Genomic DNA, 19,653 nt, shown 5'->3' on the forward strand with positions numbered 1-19,653 from the left:
TGGCCAATGAACAACCTCAGGGCCCTGACATGATTTTATGAATGAACATCAAGATGGTTGTACAGTAATCTCTCCGGGCGGCAAAGCGAAAATGAGATCATCCAATAACTCAGCTACTGTGGAAGGGCCGTCCCTCGTGAGCTCGCCTGGGAGCCAAGACATGAAGTCATGGACAGAGCAGAACTCCTCCAAATGCTATAATGCTGTCTTGTGAAGATGCTGTCTGGAGCACTGTGGTGGACCAAATGGAAGACTGATAGTGGGGATGAAGAAACAGTTTGGGAAGGGGAGGAAATTGGCCTGAGTTATGGTGAATGATGGAGCTTAATGTGGGACTTGAACAAGAGACTACTTGTGCAGAGAGAGGAATAGAGACTGCAAAAATAAATGCATTACGCAGTCTCAAAATCGTGACTTTTATGCAAGTGAAACCATCTCTGCCATAATATATAATCTAATTTCAGTTGCTTCCACTGTGAACGCATGCCAGAAACTAGTTTTCCCCCTTATATTAGTGCAATTATTTATACTGACACTTTCTAGAAAATGTCTGGAACAAGTGAAGCCAGTAGAAGAAAGAGGAACTACTGGTTTTAATCCATGGCAACATATAAAAACTATATGCACTGGGATCACCCAGACTATTTCATGTTTTCCATGAAAACTCCCACTTTTATCCATGTGCTGACATAACTGCACAAGGGTTTTCTAATCATCAATGAGCCTTTCAACACCATTAGCTAACACAATGTAGCATTAGAACACAGGAGTGATTGTTGCTGGAAATGTTCCTCTGTACCCCTATGGAGATATTCCATTAAAAATCAGCCATTTCCAGCTACAATAGTCATTTACCACATTAACAATGTCTACACTGGATTTATCATTCATTTCATGTTATCTTCATTGATAAAAATAGCTTTTCTTTCAAAAATAAGGACATTTCTAAGTGACATCAAACTTTTGAACGGTAGTTCATGTTATACGGCAGACGATGGACGAATGATCTGCAAAGACTCGGTCTATTTTGCAGGAGATAAAAACATAACTGTGGCAGCGTGTCTGACACCTAATAGCACAGAGGCTCCGCTGCAGCCCTGGTGGATTTCAAATTCTTGGCAACTCACAAATCAGCACTTTCTCCATGCTACACTTAAAACACTGTTTGTGCGAGTGCTGTCTGAGCCTTTAAGAGACTGACAGTAAAATCGTTTCTCCAGACGTCAACACTAAGCCCAGGTACTGGTGTGCTGTAACAGAAGCAGCGAGTGGAGCCGGTAAACAAAAACAGCTGTAGAAATAGCAGCCTTCAACATGGGTTGTTGCTACGTGCGTATTTTCCAAAAAACATGGCAATAAACAGATATTAAACGTCATTAGATTTTGGCTCCATGTTTATGGTGTTCTGTGTAACTTATGGTTGAACAGTGCATTTCATCCGTGGCCTGGAAAGACTTGGAAATGTATTAAATGTTGGACTGTTTGGCTGAATTTAGAAAAAAAACAACAGCCTAGTGGATTCCATGACTGTTGGAATTGCAAGACTGAAGCTTGCTAGTCTCTAAATTCCGTGCTTACATGTCATCCTTTAAGGACCGCTATTAAAATGCCGTGTTTTATGATCTCTAAACATTTGGGAGCCAACTTGTCGTCCACTAAAGGACTCCGGGTCGGAGGCCACTGACATGAACTGATCAGTGAACTGAACTTGATCAAGTAATACAGCATCACATAGCAGCACTCACGTCTAAAATGACACTGAAATCATAGTAGAGGAGGGTCTATGATGGTAGCATCCTGTTATATTGGCAGAAACACTAGGTAGAAACAATGAATATTGCCATTTTGGCTTTGCTCCGTGTTTCTGACAGTCATTCCCACTGACTGAACTGGTGAGTGTCTAAATGGCCTGTTTGTCATCACAGTGTGTGTGAATACTGGGGTCACAGCGAAGGAATGTGGTCATGTGAATATAACACGGAGTCAGCAGGGAGACGATAAAAAGCTTGCCAAGAAAGATGTTTGACAAAGAAAGACTGAGCGAGCAGTGACCTCTTAGGGAGCAGCAGTCAGCTGCTTGAATTAAGTGCAGAATACTATTATAGTGTTTAAAGTTGCAGAGGACAAAAATAATCCTATAGCATGAGGAAGGCAGACGTTCACACAGAAAGAGTAGAGAATGAGTTTGACTTACGGCCGCCATGGAGTTAATGCGGTCAATGTAGTAGTCGGGCCAGCTGGTGGCCAGCTTGTTGGGGTCCTCTTGCTCCTGCACATGAACACAAGGAGAGTCAAACACACACATAAAGCACCACTTTTAAAATGGTTTGTTACAACTATGATGATTTATGCATCAGTAAACAGTGCAGGCTGAAGCACATTTAGCTCATTTGTTCAATCCTGTCCACACTGAGAAGTTTGCGTTACATTCACCATGATGCTAACATTCAGCCTCTGTTTATTCTGGACTGAGTCTTTGGAAGTCAGCCAGTTTGCATGACTGTCTACAGTAACATGTTGACAGCTACTGGTGAGATTCTCAAGAAGCTTGATATGGACACTCGGGGTAAAGAAGTGGACACAATTAGAGTCAGTTGGTGTTAATTTTCTGTTCATTTATTAAGCCTGACATTATGTTCATGGTAGGCGTTTCATCATGTAAAATGAGGTTACAGAATCTGCAACACTTGTTCTGGCAATGTCACTTTCATCTGACATCAGACGTAATGGTGACAGTTAATGTTTGACACATTGTTCAAAGAAATATCCATCCATCCATCGCTTAATCCTTATTAAGTGATTGATGGATGGATGGATGGATGGATGGAGTCTGCCCCGCTGACTGAAGGTGAAGGCAGGACAAGTAACAGTCTAGCACAGGGCTACACATAGAGACAAACAATCACACTCACATTCACACCTACAGACAATTTAGAATCACCAATTAACCTCAGCAGGTTTCTGGACTGTGGGAGGAAGCTGGGGAACCTGGAGAAAACCCACACATGTACAGGAGAACATGGAGACTCCATGCAGGAAGATCCCAGAAAGGCCGGGACACGAACCAGGGATCTTCTATCTGCAAGGTGACAGTTCTAACCACCCAACCACTGTACAGCCCTCAAAGAAACATGTTAATTTTAAAAATTGCTAGTTCTACATCAGACTTGTCTGCATGTCTTACAATTTCTGAATGTAGCATGACAGCCAGTTACAGTAAGATGATGTCCATCCATTTATCCATTGTCTTCTGATTATCCAGAGTGAGTAAGTTTGTGGCGTCATAAGGCTAAGTAGGACATTCCAGATGTCCCTGTGGTCAGCAACATTTTTAAAAATCTTCCTGTGGGACCCTGAGACATTCCCAGGTCAGATGAGATATGTAAAATACCAAAAACAACTCCGTCATTACGGTTAATGCTGCACCAAACCATCTGTCCATCCTCCATGTTCCCATCAGTCGTGAACAAGATTCCTAGATACTTAAAATTCTCCTCTCGGGGCAGCCACTTACTTCCAACCCAGAAGGAGTAATCCAGCGGTTTCCAGCAGAGAACAATGATCAGAGAACTGATTCTCTTCCCGACTGCTTCACACTCCAGTGCATTACTTAGATGATGTCCCCATTCGTTAACCCTGACTGGTAACTGGCCAAACACTTTTTCTAGCTGTAGGAAAGAGTGAGGCCAACACCAGTCCTACTTGAACTTCTGAACACCTTTAATGTGGATGCCACAAGCAAAAGAAGAAGATTCCTAATGATTACGCTCATGCCTGACCTTTCTTCTCATGATTGTCCTCCTTCCTTTGTACCTTCCATCCTTACCTCAACATCCACATGAAGATTAAATGGATCAGGCAGTCTGGTCCATAATAATTGGGTCAAAACATTTCAGACGATTCAGTTGTCTTAGCTTTTATTACACTGAGAAGGAGAAAGAGAGAGAAGAACTGCCTGGAGGAAGGAAGTGTGCTGCACAATACTTTTCAAATAGCTTTGCCTGTGATCAATTTGTCCTGACCAATCCGGGGAAGCGTGATACCACGAGCAACCACGGCACCGGGGAATACAGAGACCATGTTCTTCGTTCACATCTGGTCATGTTTAGCCCAGGCTTAGAGCACTGGTGGACCATTATTGTTTTTGTTACTCTGTGCATGCCAACGAGAGCTGGAAAGTTAGAGTGTGCCACACTAATTCAAAATTGAATCGTTTTGTAGGATACAAGTTAGAGGAACTCTTTGCCAATGCTTTAAGTGTACTTTAAATCTCTACATATGTCAAAAATTAAACTTCTGATGCAAAAATTCGAGCTACATATAAAAAAAAGACTTTTATTTTCAATAAATGTAGAGGGAAGGGAGGGCTGTGAGTGACCTCAGGGGTCCAAAGCCCTAGTTTCTTCTTGGTATGTCATTTATTGAGTGCTAATGCTAGATTACAGACACTAGAGAGGTTCAGATTCCTGCCACATGGAGCTACTAAAACTTGTATAAAGCTCTAGGAGCAGACAGTAAGATTTAGCTGGATCCATCCACTGAAATGATTTAAATGAAAGAGACTAAAATGAAATAAAGATAATGCTGCATGATGGTGAGCCTGTTTAGAACAATAAGCACATCATGCAAGTTAATGCTTTGAAAAGAGATCACTTGTGAGAAAGTCGTGTCACTATTTGTACATTAACAACCTCATTTATTTCAAGGGCATTTGAGCTGCAGCAAGAGCTCATCAGTTCTCTTCGTGTTCCTTCCTGATATGGAAAATCAATATTTCATGCCACCCAGTTTCTCCATAGTTTAAAATGCTGCTTCCATAATTGCATGGTGGCACTACGCAAAAAGCAAATCACCTTCTCTGTTGATTAAGCCAAACAAACTCCAATTCTGGACCAGTCGGGGTTGATTGCCCCACACATAAAATCCTCTCATTATCTACACGAAACCAAACGACCTTCAAATATGGACACAGCAATCAGCTGCTGAATCAGGAAACCCACTAACTGATGATTTAAATGCACTCAAGCAGCAACACTACAACTTTATGGATTTTAGTCCCTGTAACGCTCATTGTGCCTGATCTCCACACAGCGCTAAAGTAAAAACAACATAATTCATTATACTGCTCAACCTGTGTTTCCAAGCCGGCCAGCACTTCCTCTATACCGCTCGCACGCTCAGACTGTGATGCCAGACAGATCCTGACGCTGAGATTAACAACTTAAGTGCCCCACTCTGACCCTTCAGCTGAATTACAGTCGCCGACGCCCTCAGAAACATGTCGAGTCCAATACAATATTTATTTTGGCAGTTTCACGAGCTGGAGTCAAGTACTGTAATTTTCGTTGTGTTTTTGGGACAAATGAAAAACAGTGACTGCACGAGGTTTGTTTTGGGGGTCAAAGTCATATTGGTCCCTACACTTCCTGAATTTTTGCCCTTTTAATGGACGTTCTCAGAGGCGAAGTGATGGTAAGTTTATTCTTGTGTATTGGTTCCTGGATCAAACCAGTTGGGAGCTAATCACAGTTGATGACTGGTATTAAAGTGCTGTGATAAGAAGCCAGACTTCATGAAGTGGTGCTTGTTAGAAATGAAAAGTGCAAACAGCAGGCCGTAGATGTGAATAGAAAGAGTGTTTTTGTCATCACAAATCTACATTTGTATTCGTGTGATTATTCTGTTACATATGAGTGATCCTCTGCTTACGGTCCTCTTCTGGGTGAAAAGATTCGAGTCGCGTGTTCACTTGCGGCAGTTTAAGGTCAACCCCATCATTCTGCTGTAACAATTACACACCTACAGTACACATTCCTCATGTCTTGTGACATTAAATATGATTTACAGTCCAGGTTGCACCAAAGGAGAACAGGAATCCCCAACAGTGTATCAGGTATATGTCTGTAAGGTGCTCCTCTTGTTACAGCCATCTGTTAAGGAATATATTGTTTCTCTAAAAACCCAAATACCTGACTAAAGCCAGTACTGAAAAAATATTTCCCTGTCTGTTTGGCAGGCCATAGTGTTTGCAGAGGCACCTGTTGAAAGAGTAGATGAAATTTCATATTTCAGCTACCCTGCTGACATACAACAAGAATCCTGAAAGGTTTTTCTGATTGATAATTGATCTCATAGACTGCAAGAATCCAGTGTACATATAGGATTCTTGCATATCTAATTGGCCATAGTTAAACTGAAATGTTAAACCCACACTACTTTCCTCTAACAGCTGAAGTGTTATCGGATGTTTGCTTCACTCTAAAAAGTTCTTAGTTGAAAATGATTAGCCAAAGCATAGAAGAGGAAGGCACAAAGAAATGACACCATGCTACAAACTGCTGTGGTGGTTCCATGTACATGACACTGTCAAATGTGCTTGGACATGACCCACATTGGCATGTTCTGCACAACAAAGATCTGACAATGGCACATTTCCACTTCCACGTTTTCCAGCCATTTTCTCTTGGCTTTGGCAGCCAACTTTGCACAGTCAGTCACTGAAGTGTAGCCCAACTCTTTTGAGTCTCAGACAGGGCCTGAATCTATACATCGGCTCTGAGAGATGTGCTAACATGTTTCCATGAGGGCTCCAGTTTCTAAGGCAATTGGACTGCTTGTCGGGTGCCTCACACTCTGTTCCCATGTGCTCAGAGAGGCCCAGGGGGACCCTTGCTGCAATGTGGGGACTCTCATGAGCTGTCCAAAATCATGACAACATCGGCAAGCAGCACTACACTGAATGAAAAAGTGTTAATTCAAAGAGCATTTCATAGACAAAAGGAGTGGACTGCAAAAGACTGCATTTAAAATAAATATTTGGGATTCTTTTTTGCGGGTGCAGCAAGAAGATCCCCGGTTCAAATCCCAGCCTGGGCCTGGGATCTTTCTGCATGGAGTTTGCACGTTCTCCCTGAGCATGCGTGGGTTTTCTCCGGGTACTCCGGCTTCCTCCCACAGTCCAAAAATATGCTGAGGTTAATTGATAACTCTAAATTGCCCGTAGGTGTGAATGTGAGTGTGATTGTTTGTCTGTATATGCAGCCCTGTGACAGACTGGCAACCTGTCCAGGGTGTCCCCTGCCTTCACCTGAGTCAGCTGGGATAGGCTCCAGCACCCCCTGCGACCCTAGTGAGGATAAAGCGGTGTATAGAGAATGGATGGATAGATTTTTTTTTGCAAGATAAAGTCTGCAACAAAGAAATACATTTGCTGTGGGCATTGCTGTTGTGCAAACAGTTAAAACAACAGAGTTGAAACTATTATTTAGTTTACAGATATATTATGATCGAATAATCATTTCACTCATTTATCAAACCAGCATAGTAAAAAAAGTGAAACTTTTCTGGCTTCAGCTTCTCACATGGGAGGAAATCCTGCTTTTCCTTGTCATGCATCATTGAAAATTAAATCTATTTTGTCTTTAGGCTGATGGTTGAACCAAACTTTTAAGATTTTCAGATGAAATGATCATTCAAATTTCAGATGCAAACCCATCTGATATACATATGTGTGTAACACAATATTCTGAGACGCATACTTTGAATTAGGTAAAACTCAAACAATCTTACTGGCATTGCCAAATGTGGATGAATGAGATCATGAACTACAAATATGTCCATGCAGCTTTCTGGTTAATTTGCCCAGAGACAAAGGTATAAATGTTAAAATGTCCACTGCATGCATTAAATTCTTCACACCATACCTCCTGCAAAGTGCAGCAGAGGAAGCAGCACATGTGGACTGTTCAGCAACACGAGCACTTTGTTACAGCTCAACACTGAGATGCATTGGTAGTCATTTAAGTCAATATTTCTCCATATTCTCTGCTCCAGCTGTCACCACAGTATGTTCCTAGCTGTGGAATGAGGGGATTGTCCGACATTCCAAAGAGCCAATCTGTCCGTGGGGAATATTTAACTATCGAAGCCGAGATATAAAGTCTCACCTAGAGAGGCAGGAAATGGACAGGATATTGAATTCTGGATGGTTATGTAACACTGGCCATCTTTTGCAGGTAGCAAACAATAAAAGCAAGTTTCTGCACACACAATCTTCGTCTGGGGTCACATTCAGTGATGTGGATAGAACACATGAAGCTAATAATTGAGGACCTAAGCCGCTGCTACTTTATTGCATAGAGAGTCATCAGTCAGCTTATTGGCACTCCTATCGCAGCATCTGAGATGAAAATAACGTGTGCTTGGATGATTTTAGACACAAAATCCTCTTTTAATGGAAGTTTAGGGCAGTAAATAATGGACAGATGCTGTGCTGTGTTTTGACACTGATAACAGGACATACTGTGTGATTGTGGGCTGAAAACACAGACTGTCGGTGTGTGTTTGTGTATCAGTGCAGCGCAACTAATGGGAGTCATGAGACCCTGTTTGGCTCCCAGCACTGAACGATTATCGAAAGCCATAAGATGTTACATTGTGTTCTCTACCTGGGGGCTGCAGGACACAAGTCTCAATTACAAAAACAAGTAAACACACACACTTTCATATCCAGGAATGTAATACTCTCATTCAGAGACAAACCATCTCTGTTTCACCTCGTCCTATACACTAAACCGCTGTCTAACCTTTACTTACACATGTGGACAAAATTGTTGGTACCCCTCAGTTAAAGAAGGAAAAACCCACAATTCTCACTGAAATCACTTGAAACTCACAAAAGTAACAATAAATAAAAATTTATTGAAAATTAAATAATCAAAATCAGCATCACTTTTGAATTGTTGATTAACATAATTATTTAAAAAAACAAACTAATGAAATAGGGCTGGACAAAAATGATGGTACCCATAACTTAATATTTTGTTGCACAACCTTTTGAGGCAATCACTGCAATTAAACGATTTCTGTATTTGTCAATGAGCATTCTGCAGCTGTCAACAGGTATTTTGGCCCACTCCTCATGAGCAAACAGCTCCAGTTGTCTCAGGTTTGATGGGTGTCTTCTCCAAATGGCATGTTTCAGCTCCTTCCACATATGTTCAATGGGATTCAGATCTGGGCTCATAGAAGGCCACTTTAGAATAGTCCAACGCTTTTCTCTCAGCCATTCTTGGGTGTTTTTGGCTGTGTGTTTTGGATCGTTGTCCTGTTGGAAGACCCATGACCTGCGACTGAGACCAAGCTTTCTGACACTAGGCAGCACATTTCTCTCCAGAATGCCTTGATAGTCTTCAGATTTCATCGTACCTTGCACACTTTCAAGACACCCTGTGCCAGATGCAGCAAAGCAGCCCCAAAACATTACTGAGCCTCCTCCATGTTTCACCGTAGGGACAGTGTTCTTTTCTTCGTATGCTTGGTTTTTGAGTCTATGAACATAGAGTTGATGTGCCTTACCAAAAAGCTCCAGTTTGGTCTCATCTGTCCAAAGGACATTCTCCCAGAAGCTTTGTGGCTTGTCAACATGCATTTTTGCAAATTCCAGTCTCGCTTTTTTATGAGTTTTTTTCAGCAGTGGTGTCCTCCTTGGTCGTCTCCCATGAAGTCCACTTTGGCTCAAAACAACGACGAATGGTGCGATCTGACACTGATGTACCTTGGCCTTGGAGTTCACCTTTAATTTCTTTGGAGGTTGCTCTGGGCTCTTTGGATACAATTCCAACGATCTGTCTCTTCAATTTGTCATCAATTTTCCTCTTGCGGCCACGTCCAGGGAGGTTGGCTACTGTCCCGTGGGTCTTGAACTTCTGAATAATATGAGCCACTGTTGTCACAGGAACTTCAAGCTGTTTAGAGATGGTCTTATAGCCTTTACCTTTAAGATGTTTGTCTATAATTTTTTTTCGGATGTCCTGGGACAAGTCTCTCCTTCGCTTTCTGTTGTCCATGTTCAGTGTGGTACACACCTTTTCACCAAACAGCAGGGTGACTACTTGTCTCCCTTTAAATAGGCAGACTGACTGATTATGAGTTTGGAAACACCTGTGATGTCAATTAAATGACACACCTGAGTTAATCATGTCACTCTGGTCAAATAGTTTTCAATCTTTTATAGAAGTACCATCATTTTTGTCCAGGCCTGTTTCATTAGTTTGTTTTTTTAAATAATTATGTTAATCAACAATTCAAAAGTAATGGCTGTTTTTGATTATTTAATTTTCAATAAATTTGTATTTATTGTTACTTTTGTGAGTTTCAAGTGATTTCAGTGAGAATTGTGGGTTTTTCCTTCTTTAACTGAGGGGTACCAACAATTTTGTCCACGTGTGTAACTCTCACGCTGAGCAAGACTGAAGCCTACTCCATCATTCTCACATGCACAGACACTAAACACCCCTGGCTGTAGCTGACTGGGTGGCTGAGATCAGAGGTGCAGATATGCTTGGCTTACATAATGCCCCGTCGGCCTCAACAAGACGTCCTAGTCAGCCATGGTACACCATATTATACTAATTCCCTTACATCACTGCTGACTAGTACTAGTGAGACAAGTGACTGATAATCAACTAAAACACTTACTACAAAAACAAAACTACAGAATTGTATTTTTGAACATGTAACTCATATGTTCTATAGGTATGCATGACTAATAGTAAAGTTATTTTCGTCCTTTTTTACGTATAAACATTAAATCCCATGACTCGTCATAATGGGGAAAAGGTCTGTTTTAGTGCTGAATTCACATAGTTCTCTGGTAACTCAGTGGACAACAGCTCTACAGGGTTTGTTAGTTTCGTTCAGCTCATTGCATTTGGCAAAACAGCAACATTTAATGTGCAGTTCAGTCTCAGCTCATCGACTAGCTGGAAAACAAAGTCTACACCTACAGAGCTGAAGACGAGAACCTTTTTCTTAGAATTTCAGGGACCAAAGGAGTGCTTAAACAAGTCTGCTTGACTTATCACATGGCTGAAAACCTAAGTCCACCTGGCTGATTCTGTGTCTCTCTATGCAAGTAGACAGTAGAAGGAACTAAAATCTTACCCTACTTCATCGGGATACTAGAGTCTGTTTGGCAGTTTTTCTTCCCCCAAAATTCTAAAAATGTTGTTTTTTAATCTTACAACCTAATGCTGGGGAGGCTGACTAAATCTACACTGACTGTGCACTTCATTAGTGCATGGATTCTACAAGGTGATGATGTCCTCACAGACCTGCTCTCTGGTGATTTTTCAACTACACATTCACCCTACCAATCTTTTTTTCTACAACATCCCAGACATGTTTTATAGGATTACAATCTGATGGCTAAGGATACCACTAAAGTCCATTAAAATCATTGTCATGTTCATGAAACTTGCTGATTAATATTGATTTCTGACATGGCTCATTGTCCTGCTGGAAGTAGCTAATAGCAGTGGTAAACTGTGACCATAAAGGATCAGTGGTCAGCAACAAGGCTGGATCTGGTATATACAGTATGACTGGTTGATATCAAGGGTTCCAAAGTGGGCCATGAAAAACATTATTTTACCAGTACTCTACCACAGTGTAAGACAGGTCCATGGGCCCATGCTGCTGACACCAAACTCTGAGCTTATCATCTGCAGTATCAGCAGGAATAGAGATTCATCACTCCAGATTTTATTTATCCACCTGTAGCTGTTAAGTTGAACATTTTTCCTCATTCTGAAGTCTCGTGTGAACATCAACTGAAGCTCCTGATTGTACCTTCGTACATTTATACACCATGCTGCTGTCACGTGCTTGGCCTATTGGATAGTGTTTGCGATATTGATGAACAGGGGGTAGGAGGGAGTCCAGTGAATTGCAGAAGAACAGAGCGATTGGTGCAGCAACATTGTATATTATACATTGCACTGCACCGTTGTAGAGAAAATCGAGCAGAGCTAGAAGGTGAAACTCTTGGTCTACATTCCAACCCTCACCTATGATCATGAATTCTGGGTAGTGACCAAAAGAATGAGGTGTACAAGCAGGCAAAATGACTTTCCTTCTTCACATAGAAAGCAGCCAGCTGAGGTGATTCAGGTGATTAGGATATGTAAGAGGCACCTTCCTTTGAATGTTGTCCAGGCATATCAAACTGACAGGCAACATCGGAGTAGACCCGGAATGCTGGAGTGACTACATATTTTATCTGGCCTAGAAACACATTGGGATTCTCCAAGAGGAACTAGAAAGCATGGTCAGGTAGAGGACATCTGGAATGACCTGCTTCACCTGCTGCCATGGGGATACATCCACAGATATGCAGAAGAAAATGATGGATGGATGTATGGATGTATGGATGTATGGATGTATGGATGTATGGATGGATGGATGTATGGATGGATGGATGGATGGATGGATGGATGGACGGATGGATGGACGGATGGATGGATGGATGAGCCAGTCTGCACAGGAGTTCCAAATAAAGTGATTGTGTATGAAGAGTATTTTTGCAGTTCTACAAAAAGTCATGTTGCTGAAATGTCCCTTTGTCTTAGCCTAGGAAGTATGAGAGCATTTCATTCTTTTGTAGAAATGAAAACTAAACTGTATCATGTTAAACTGAAAAAAATGGGCATGGCAAAGACTAAGCATTTTGCAGTACATGTGCTGGACAGTTTGTTTTGCAGGTGAACAAAGTTAGTTTGTCCCTTTGTCATGCCCTCAGTGGCTCCTCCAAGAGTTATCTAACCTCAACAACTGGAGCCGTCGCTTGGACGGAGGAAACAAGGGAACCTGTGTTCGTATCCGACAGGAATTGCTGAGGGAAATTCTGCTGTCCCCTGCTCTCCATTCAAATCACGGTCATGCTGTAATTCTCAGCAACAGAGGGCACTACTGTGTGCTGTATGTACGTGTGTGTGGATGTTATGTCTGAATAACGTGCATGTGCACATTTTCCTTCCTATGCAGTTGTTCATGTTTGTGTGTGTGTGTGTGTGTGTGTGTGTGTGTGTGTGTGTGTGTGTGTGTGTGTGTGTGTGTGTGTGTGTGTGTGTGTGTGTGTGTGTGTGTGTGTGTGTGTGTGAGGGCAGTATTTGTGTCTTCTTGTCTGACTCCGGCTGCATTTTCACACACACACATGCAGGTTATTATCTGACATTGCACCCCAGTTGTTTTTTCCCCTCATTCTCCATTACGCTGCCTCTATCCATGAATGAGGGGTTTGTTTGGATTTTCCTCCGGCTTTCCGCTGTTCACTGTTACCCCGGTTTTGCTCTCTGTTTCCTGGCCTGCACACACGACTAGTTTTTTTCACCGTAGCTTCACAGAGGAAATGATTTCTGACTGGGAGAGATGGGGGAGGAATGACAAACTAATATATCCTACCTCTGAACCCAACTTAGGCGCGCAATGCAAACCATTGTAGCTCCAATATGCCGAGGCTGTTGCCAGAATTTGTTTCCACTACCTTCTCCTAAAGCACAGCGAGTCCTCCTAAACGTCTGTGGTTGCTGCAGCGAGATATTCAATAGCTGATATTGGAGTATTATTGGACTTGTGCCTTTCATGTGGGCTCACATAAGAAAATGCACAGTCTGCCAACAATTCAACCCCTTTCGATGCTATACAGTGTAATCAGAGGGCACAGCATACTAAGATTATCATACTGTTTCAAAAGAAAGATCATATCTTCCTCTTGTATTATTTTTACCCGTATTCCATTTCACTGTAAACCGTTGTGGTGCTCTAGCTTCCATCCTCGCCTTGACATCCCTCTAAACACATAATTCCACTGCTCTTCTTTTTCCTAGTAACTCAATACTGGCCAGAATACAAGCACAAACTTTTGCACATGCAGGTGCACACACATGCGTGCACACACACATACACACGCACACAAAGCAGTGTGTGTTTAAAAGGTTGTCAGAGCATATCACATCAGCTACGTTGAGCCTGCATGCCTTGGAAAGTGGAAGGAGTGGCCTGATCCTGCTTCCAACACAAAACCCTCGGACAAAAAAACAAATCAGCAAAGAGACACAAGGGAGGGTTTACGACTATTTATTCAATTTGGTATTGAGTGAGAGAGTCGGGGCTTAATTCTCGTTTTTCTCCGAGCACAATGTCATTTCCTTGTGGATATCTGACCACAAAGTGAGACCAGAGTTGTTGTGGAGAGACACGCTGAAGGGTATGAAGAGAACGAGAGATGTTTTGGCGAGGGGAGAGGGGTGAAAAAGAGGGCTAACCAGAATGTTCGAGCGCTTCACTGGTATGATGACTATTCTTAAGCTGCACGAGGAAATTACTTGCTCCAATATGGGGACAGAGATTTAGAGATTGAGGAGCCTAAAAAAGTTGCTGGGACTGCTTTGTGTCTGCACTGCATGAATCATGGGCTGCAAAAAATAATGTGCAACATGTAGCTGGTGTAATTTGTGCATCTGTTTACATCAATGCAGAAATGAGAAGCTGGAAAGGAGGCTGACTGACTGTGGCTGAGCTGATTCAAAATGCTAAGAGGCTGCCTTCAATTACACTCATTGCTGATAGTTTAGCCCTAAACTGTGGGTTCAGGCAGCTGTTCAACAGAGAGCCAGCCAGAGATTGGTGCTGATGTACGATAAAACACAGCAGAGTCCAACTCACCTTCTTCTTGCTGCAGTAGATCTGCCATTTCTTCTCATCAGGCAGCGCAAACATGGCCTCCCTGTTCTTATCGGTCAGGTCCAGCTCATCCTGCAACAACAAGGGAGACTTTATCAGCACAATACTCAATGTTACACCTCTGCACTAACCATTCAGAGACATTTGCATTGGACTAGATAATGTTTCATTAGAGCATTAATATAAGTGCAGAAAAACAGTGATCAGCTCTATGAACCCCAAGGAGTTTCTAGGTATTTTCTACTCTTATCACATTATGACTCCTTTTATTGCTGCAAAATGAAGTTCCTCACCTCTATGAAACCCACACAACCATGGATAAAAGGAGACAAAAGTGAAAAATGTTGTTTGTGCAGTGTGATGTTGACATTGTACTGCCTTAATTTAAGTGCTAACAGGCATTACCAGCACCTGAAAAAAACGTGGCTCCACATACAATAGATGTTTTACTGCTTTAACTTGTTTTCATCCTTGTCTCCTGTGTACTCAGTGTAAACACATCCTGCAGTTCAGGCAAAAAGTCTTTTTGATTTTTACAGAATCTAGGCTGAATATCTCAATGGGACATGCAGCATAAAGTGATGAAACAACTCAAATTTTAAGCTCGGATTTAGTCATTTTCCCTCACAAACTCCAATTACTTCAAAGCTTGTCAAAATATTGTTTTTACCATTTCTTTCTATGATGTATGGTGGAATCTTGGTCATTTTATTAAAAAAAAAAAAACCCTGCCCTTCATTCCAGCTGGGGGGTTTTGGGGTTCAGAAGGTTAAGAAAAACTATAACAAACTACCGGTAGACAATAATTTACAGGCTATTCATTCCCCTATATGGCACTTTATTTATTTTTTTTAGAAATGCAGCATTTGTTTATTAGTTATTGATGATCAGAAATCATAGCAACAAGAATGTGGCCATTTAATATATATCACTGTTCAAAAGTTTGGGGTCATCCAGACAGTTTCATGTTTCCCATGAAAACTCACACTTTTCTCCATGTGCTAACATAACTGCACAAGGGTTTTCTAATCATCAATGAGCCTTTCAACACCATTAGCTAACACAATGTAGCATTAGAACACAGGAGTGATGGTTGCTGGAAATGTTCCTCTGTACCCCTATGGAGATATTCCATTAAAAATCAGCCGTTTCCAGCTACAATAGTCATTTACCACATTAACAATGTCTACACTGGATTTATAATTCATTTAATGTTATCTTCATTGAAAAAAAAAGTTCTTCTTTCAAAAACAATGACATTTCTAAGTGACCCCAAATTTTTTGAACGGTAGTGTAGATGTGCCCACATACAAAATGACTTTGCGCTGTGCACAGGTGTGTGTTCTGCATGTGTAAGTTATGTACGGATACCGAATCGCATGACCTAAATATGGTAGCAGGCGGCGGGAATTGATGACACTCAGAAACACCCCCACAATTTAATCAATTGTTCCTTGAATCATTTCCAACCTATAAGTCCTGATAAGTCCTCAGCAGTGGATTTGTAGTAGGATCACAATCATGTGATCATCAGCAGGCAGCTGACGTAGTGTTCACTTGTTGTCATGGTTACAGTGATGCCGTGCTGCTATCTGGTAATGATACAGAAATCTTTAACAAATCCATGGATCCAGACTATAAGCCACATCACTGCCAGAATATATTCACTTGGTTTTTGCTTCATTTCTGACCTTCCCTGCAAATTTCATCCAAATGCATTAATCTGTTTTTGAGTAATGTTGTACACAGTCAGACAGACAAACCAACACCAGTTGTCACATAACTCCGCTGCTTTCCTTGGCGGAGAAACAAACACAATAACCAAGCAACACTAAAAATAATCACCCACTCCATCCCTCAGAACACCATCTGACAAGCACTATTGTTTTGTGACGCGTCTAACAACACATAATAAAACATTTTACAAACGCAGCAGATCACTGGATAAGTCAAGTTTACACAGTGACATTCGATTGTCCAACCTTCCCACTATCTGACTGAGAATCTGTCTCCACTGACTACAGCAGTGTTTTAATATTCACCCTGCTGCTCTGCTCAATTCTTCAGCTTAGTACAAGGAGCCTCCTGCACCTTTTGAAATGTAGATGAGCCCAGGAAATGAGCCTCTGTGTGCCAAGGAGGAAAAGTAAAGTCTTGGAAGAGTGAGAGATGGATAAATCAGGGTTGAGGGAAGGGAGTCAGATGGAGGAGGGACACAGAAAGAGAGCTGCATTGACAGAAAAAGAGAAGGTGTTGGGATCAGCGTCCGGAGGCTATGTGCTTCTGGAAAGGGACTGCATAAAAAAACAGAGAAAAAAAAGTGAGAGAGGATGAGAGGCTACAGCACCAGGGCTTTGTGCTCAAGCTCAAACTAATCTCATCATAATGGTTTTGCTACCATGACGTCAGCCAGAAGTGGTGGGGCCCCCAGGCCCCCCAGAGTGAAGATGGCCACCGGTGACAGAGGTGGGGCCCCTTAAAGCCTGCCAGTAGATTCACAAGGTTTGTTTTCATCCATTCAGCTGGACAGGGTGGGCTGAGGTGGCCCACATTCCAAGTGTTTGACACTATGAAGAATGACATCATCTCTCACCAAGCCTTTTCAATGGGATCACCACCAGCAGCATTATTGTGGTTTTTGGAGAAAAGAGGAAAAATCTGAAGGGTGTGATTTTCAAGGGGGTCCAATGCAGACAGAAACAACAAAGAAGCATCAGAATGTTGGGTCAAAGTGTCTTTCATCTCAACAGCATGGTTTCAGTGAATAATTGTGACTCACTCAGAGCTGACCATCTCTACATTACCATCTCCATTAAATGCAATCTGCTGTCATTTGCAACCATGTAAGATCTTAAGTGTCAAGCAGAAAACTAGCCATCACATGACAGCTAAACACCTAACCTCTACTCTCTGTTCTTCAGTCTTTACAGATTTCAGTTTTGGCTTGGACCACAGTCTTCTCTCCACATCCTCAGGCTTAGAAGCGAAGGCCTAGAAGCCAGCTTGTCTCTGGCATGGTGCCTGGTTGCTGGGTCAAAGCCCTGCTGTCCAAGCTGCTGCACTTTGGAGGAGCTAATGCTGGTAGATGGTGGGGAAATCAGTGAGAATGAGACCCCTGGATTCGAACCAGATGGGAGCTGAGCCTAGCAACTGATCTCTATGCAATTTGTGTTCTCCTTAAGTCCCTCCTGCTACTCCTCAGGCCTCGCAATTTAAGGTCTTCTATGGAGAGGAGATATGTGAGAGCAGCATAGACGTCAGCATTAAAATGAGAATTTAGTTGTGTCCCCAGGGCGTCTAGGTGACATCCCAGGGTGTTTAAGGAATTCCGTTTAGGAAATTGTTGTAAGGTTGCATAGGGATATAAGGTGAGTGAAATGGATAAAGTTGAGTACGGTAGCAGAGAAGAAGTGACAGGATGGACAGAGAACTAATGAATCTTCAGAATCTAAAATTTAGTTACTGGCAAAAGGAAAAAAAAGTAATGAAGTCAAGAATGAGTACATGGAGTGGGTGGAAGAATGTTCATGTCATGCCAGGCAGAGAACTTTTCTCTTTCCACTTATGCAATATCCCACTGTTTTCTTCCACCTCCATCTCCCCCAACACCTTCAAAACATGCTCCAATACCACATCCACATCACATGGCCTCTCCTCATGACTGCAGCAGCACCCAAAAAACATGCAATCCCTCTCTCATTCTTCCAAAACAAAACCAAAGCACTTCCCCCTTTGCTGCTGTGTAAAACCCTCTCTTGATGTGCCCCCGTCTTCCTATACCAACAGTCGGGAATTCACATAAACCAAAACTAATATTGTTACACCTGCTGCCTCAGAGGAAAAAATGCACACCTAAGGCCTCTGAAGCTTTTCTTTCATATTTTGTCCAGAACAGTCTATCAAATAATGTTATAATTTTTTAAAAAAAAAGAGCAGTCCGGTTATGTGCTCTGAGTGTCGTGTTCACACTGACAACGTGCTCTGTCATTCAGTTGTACTGTTTGTAAAGATTGCTGGGATTTTTAATAAAGGAGAAAAAAATTTAAAAAAATAAAGGAGACAAATGCTACAATTTCAAGCTTAGGTTTGGAATTCTTTCTCAGCTGAGTACAGATGAGTAGTTCATGGACTGCCAGAAAGCTAGAAACCTGTCAAAGCTCTCTGATTTTGGCTCTGATAAGCAGTGTGATCATGGCAATTTGTTAAAAAAGACAACATGGTTTGAAACCCGCTGGTGGTTTTGGGGTTCAGAAGGTTAAAGATTACGGGTACAAGGTAGATTCTGACGTAAAGTTCTAGTAGTAATAAGTTAAGTACAAAAGATAAACTGTGCTTTCAGGAATTAAAAAATGCACATTGGTCATCATTTTTAAAAAGTGAAATAAAAACTATGTCAGTATGTGTTTAATGTTTGTCCAGTCATCTTTACCTAATATCTGTAGTAGCCAACTGTTAATAAAGTGGCTTCATGAAGCCTCTTTCATTTTTAACTTATCTGACTATTTTCACGGATTGTTGTATCATTTTTACGCCGCCAAGCAACGGTGGAGTTATGTGACAATCAGCGTACGTTTGTCTGTATGTCTGTCTGTTAGTAACATTACTCAAAAACATCCATTCTCTATACACCGCTTTATCCTCATTAGGGTCGCGGGGGGTGCTGGAGCCTATCCCAGCTGACTCGGGTGAAGGCAGGGGACACCCTGGACAGGTCGCCAGTCTGTCACAGGGCTACATATACAGACAAACAATCACACTCACATTCACACTTACGGGCAATTTAGAGTACTCAATTAACCTCAGCATATTTTTGGACTGTGGGAGGAAGCCGGAGTGCCCGGAGAAAACCCACGCATGCTCAGGGAGAACATGCAAACTCCATGCAGAAAGATCCCAGGCCCACCCCGGGATTTGAACCAGGGATCTTCTTGCTGCAAGGCGAAAGTGCTAACCACTACGCCGCTGAGCAGCCCTACTCAAAAACAGACTAACAGATTTGGATGAAATCTTCAGGAAAGGTCAGAAATGACACAAGGACCACCACATTAGATTTGGCAGTAACGCAGCTTATATCTGGATCCACAGATTTGCTAAAGATTTCTGTATCATTGCGAGAGAGTGGCATGGCAT

The 19,653-nt window shown here is 42.0% G+C and overlaps 1 protein-coding gene across 1 annotated transcript in view; it reads right to left on the reverse strand.

Moving 5' to 3' along the window:
* Positions 1-19,653, reverse strand: part of LOC110951688 (disheveled-associated activator of morphogenesis 2) — a 115,189-nt gene that overhangs the window by 46,919 nt on the left and 48,617 nt on the right. The window contains 2 exon segments of the mRNA XM_051945971.1: positions 2,195-2,269; positions 14,506-14,595. Coding sequence (XP_051801931.1) covers positions 2,195-2,269; positions 14,506-14,595 — 165 coding nt within the window.

Source organism: Acanthochromis polyacanthus, chromosome 1, assembly GCF_021347895.1.
Source record: "Acanthochromis polyacanthus isolate Apoly-LR-REF ecotype Palm Island chromosome 1, KAUST_Apoly_ChrSc, whole genome shotgun sequence".
In the NCBI taxonomy this organism is placed as follows: Eukaryota; Metazoa; Chordata; class Actinopteri; family Pomacentridae; genus Acanthochromis; species Acanthochromis polyacanthus.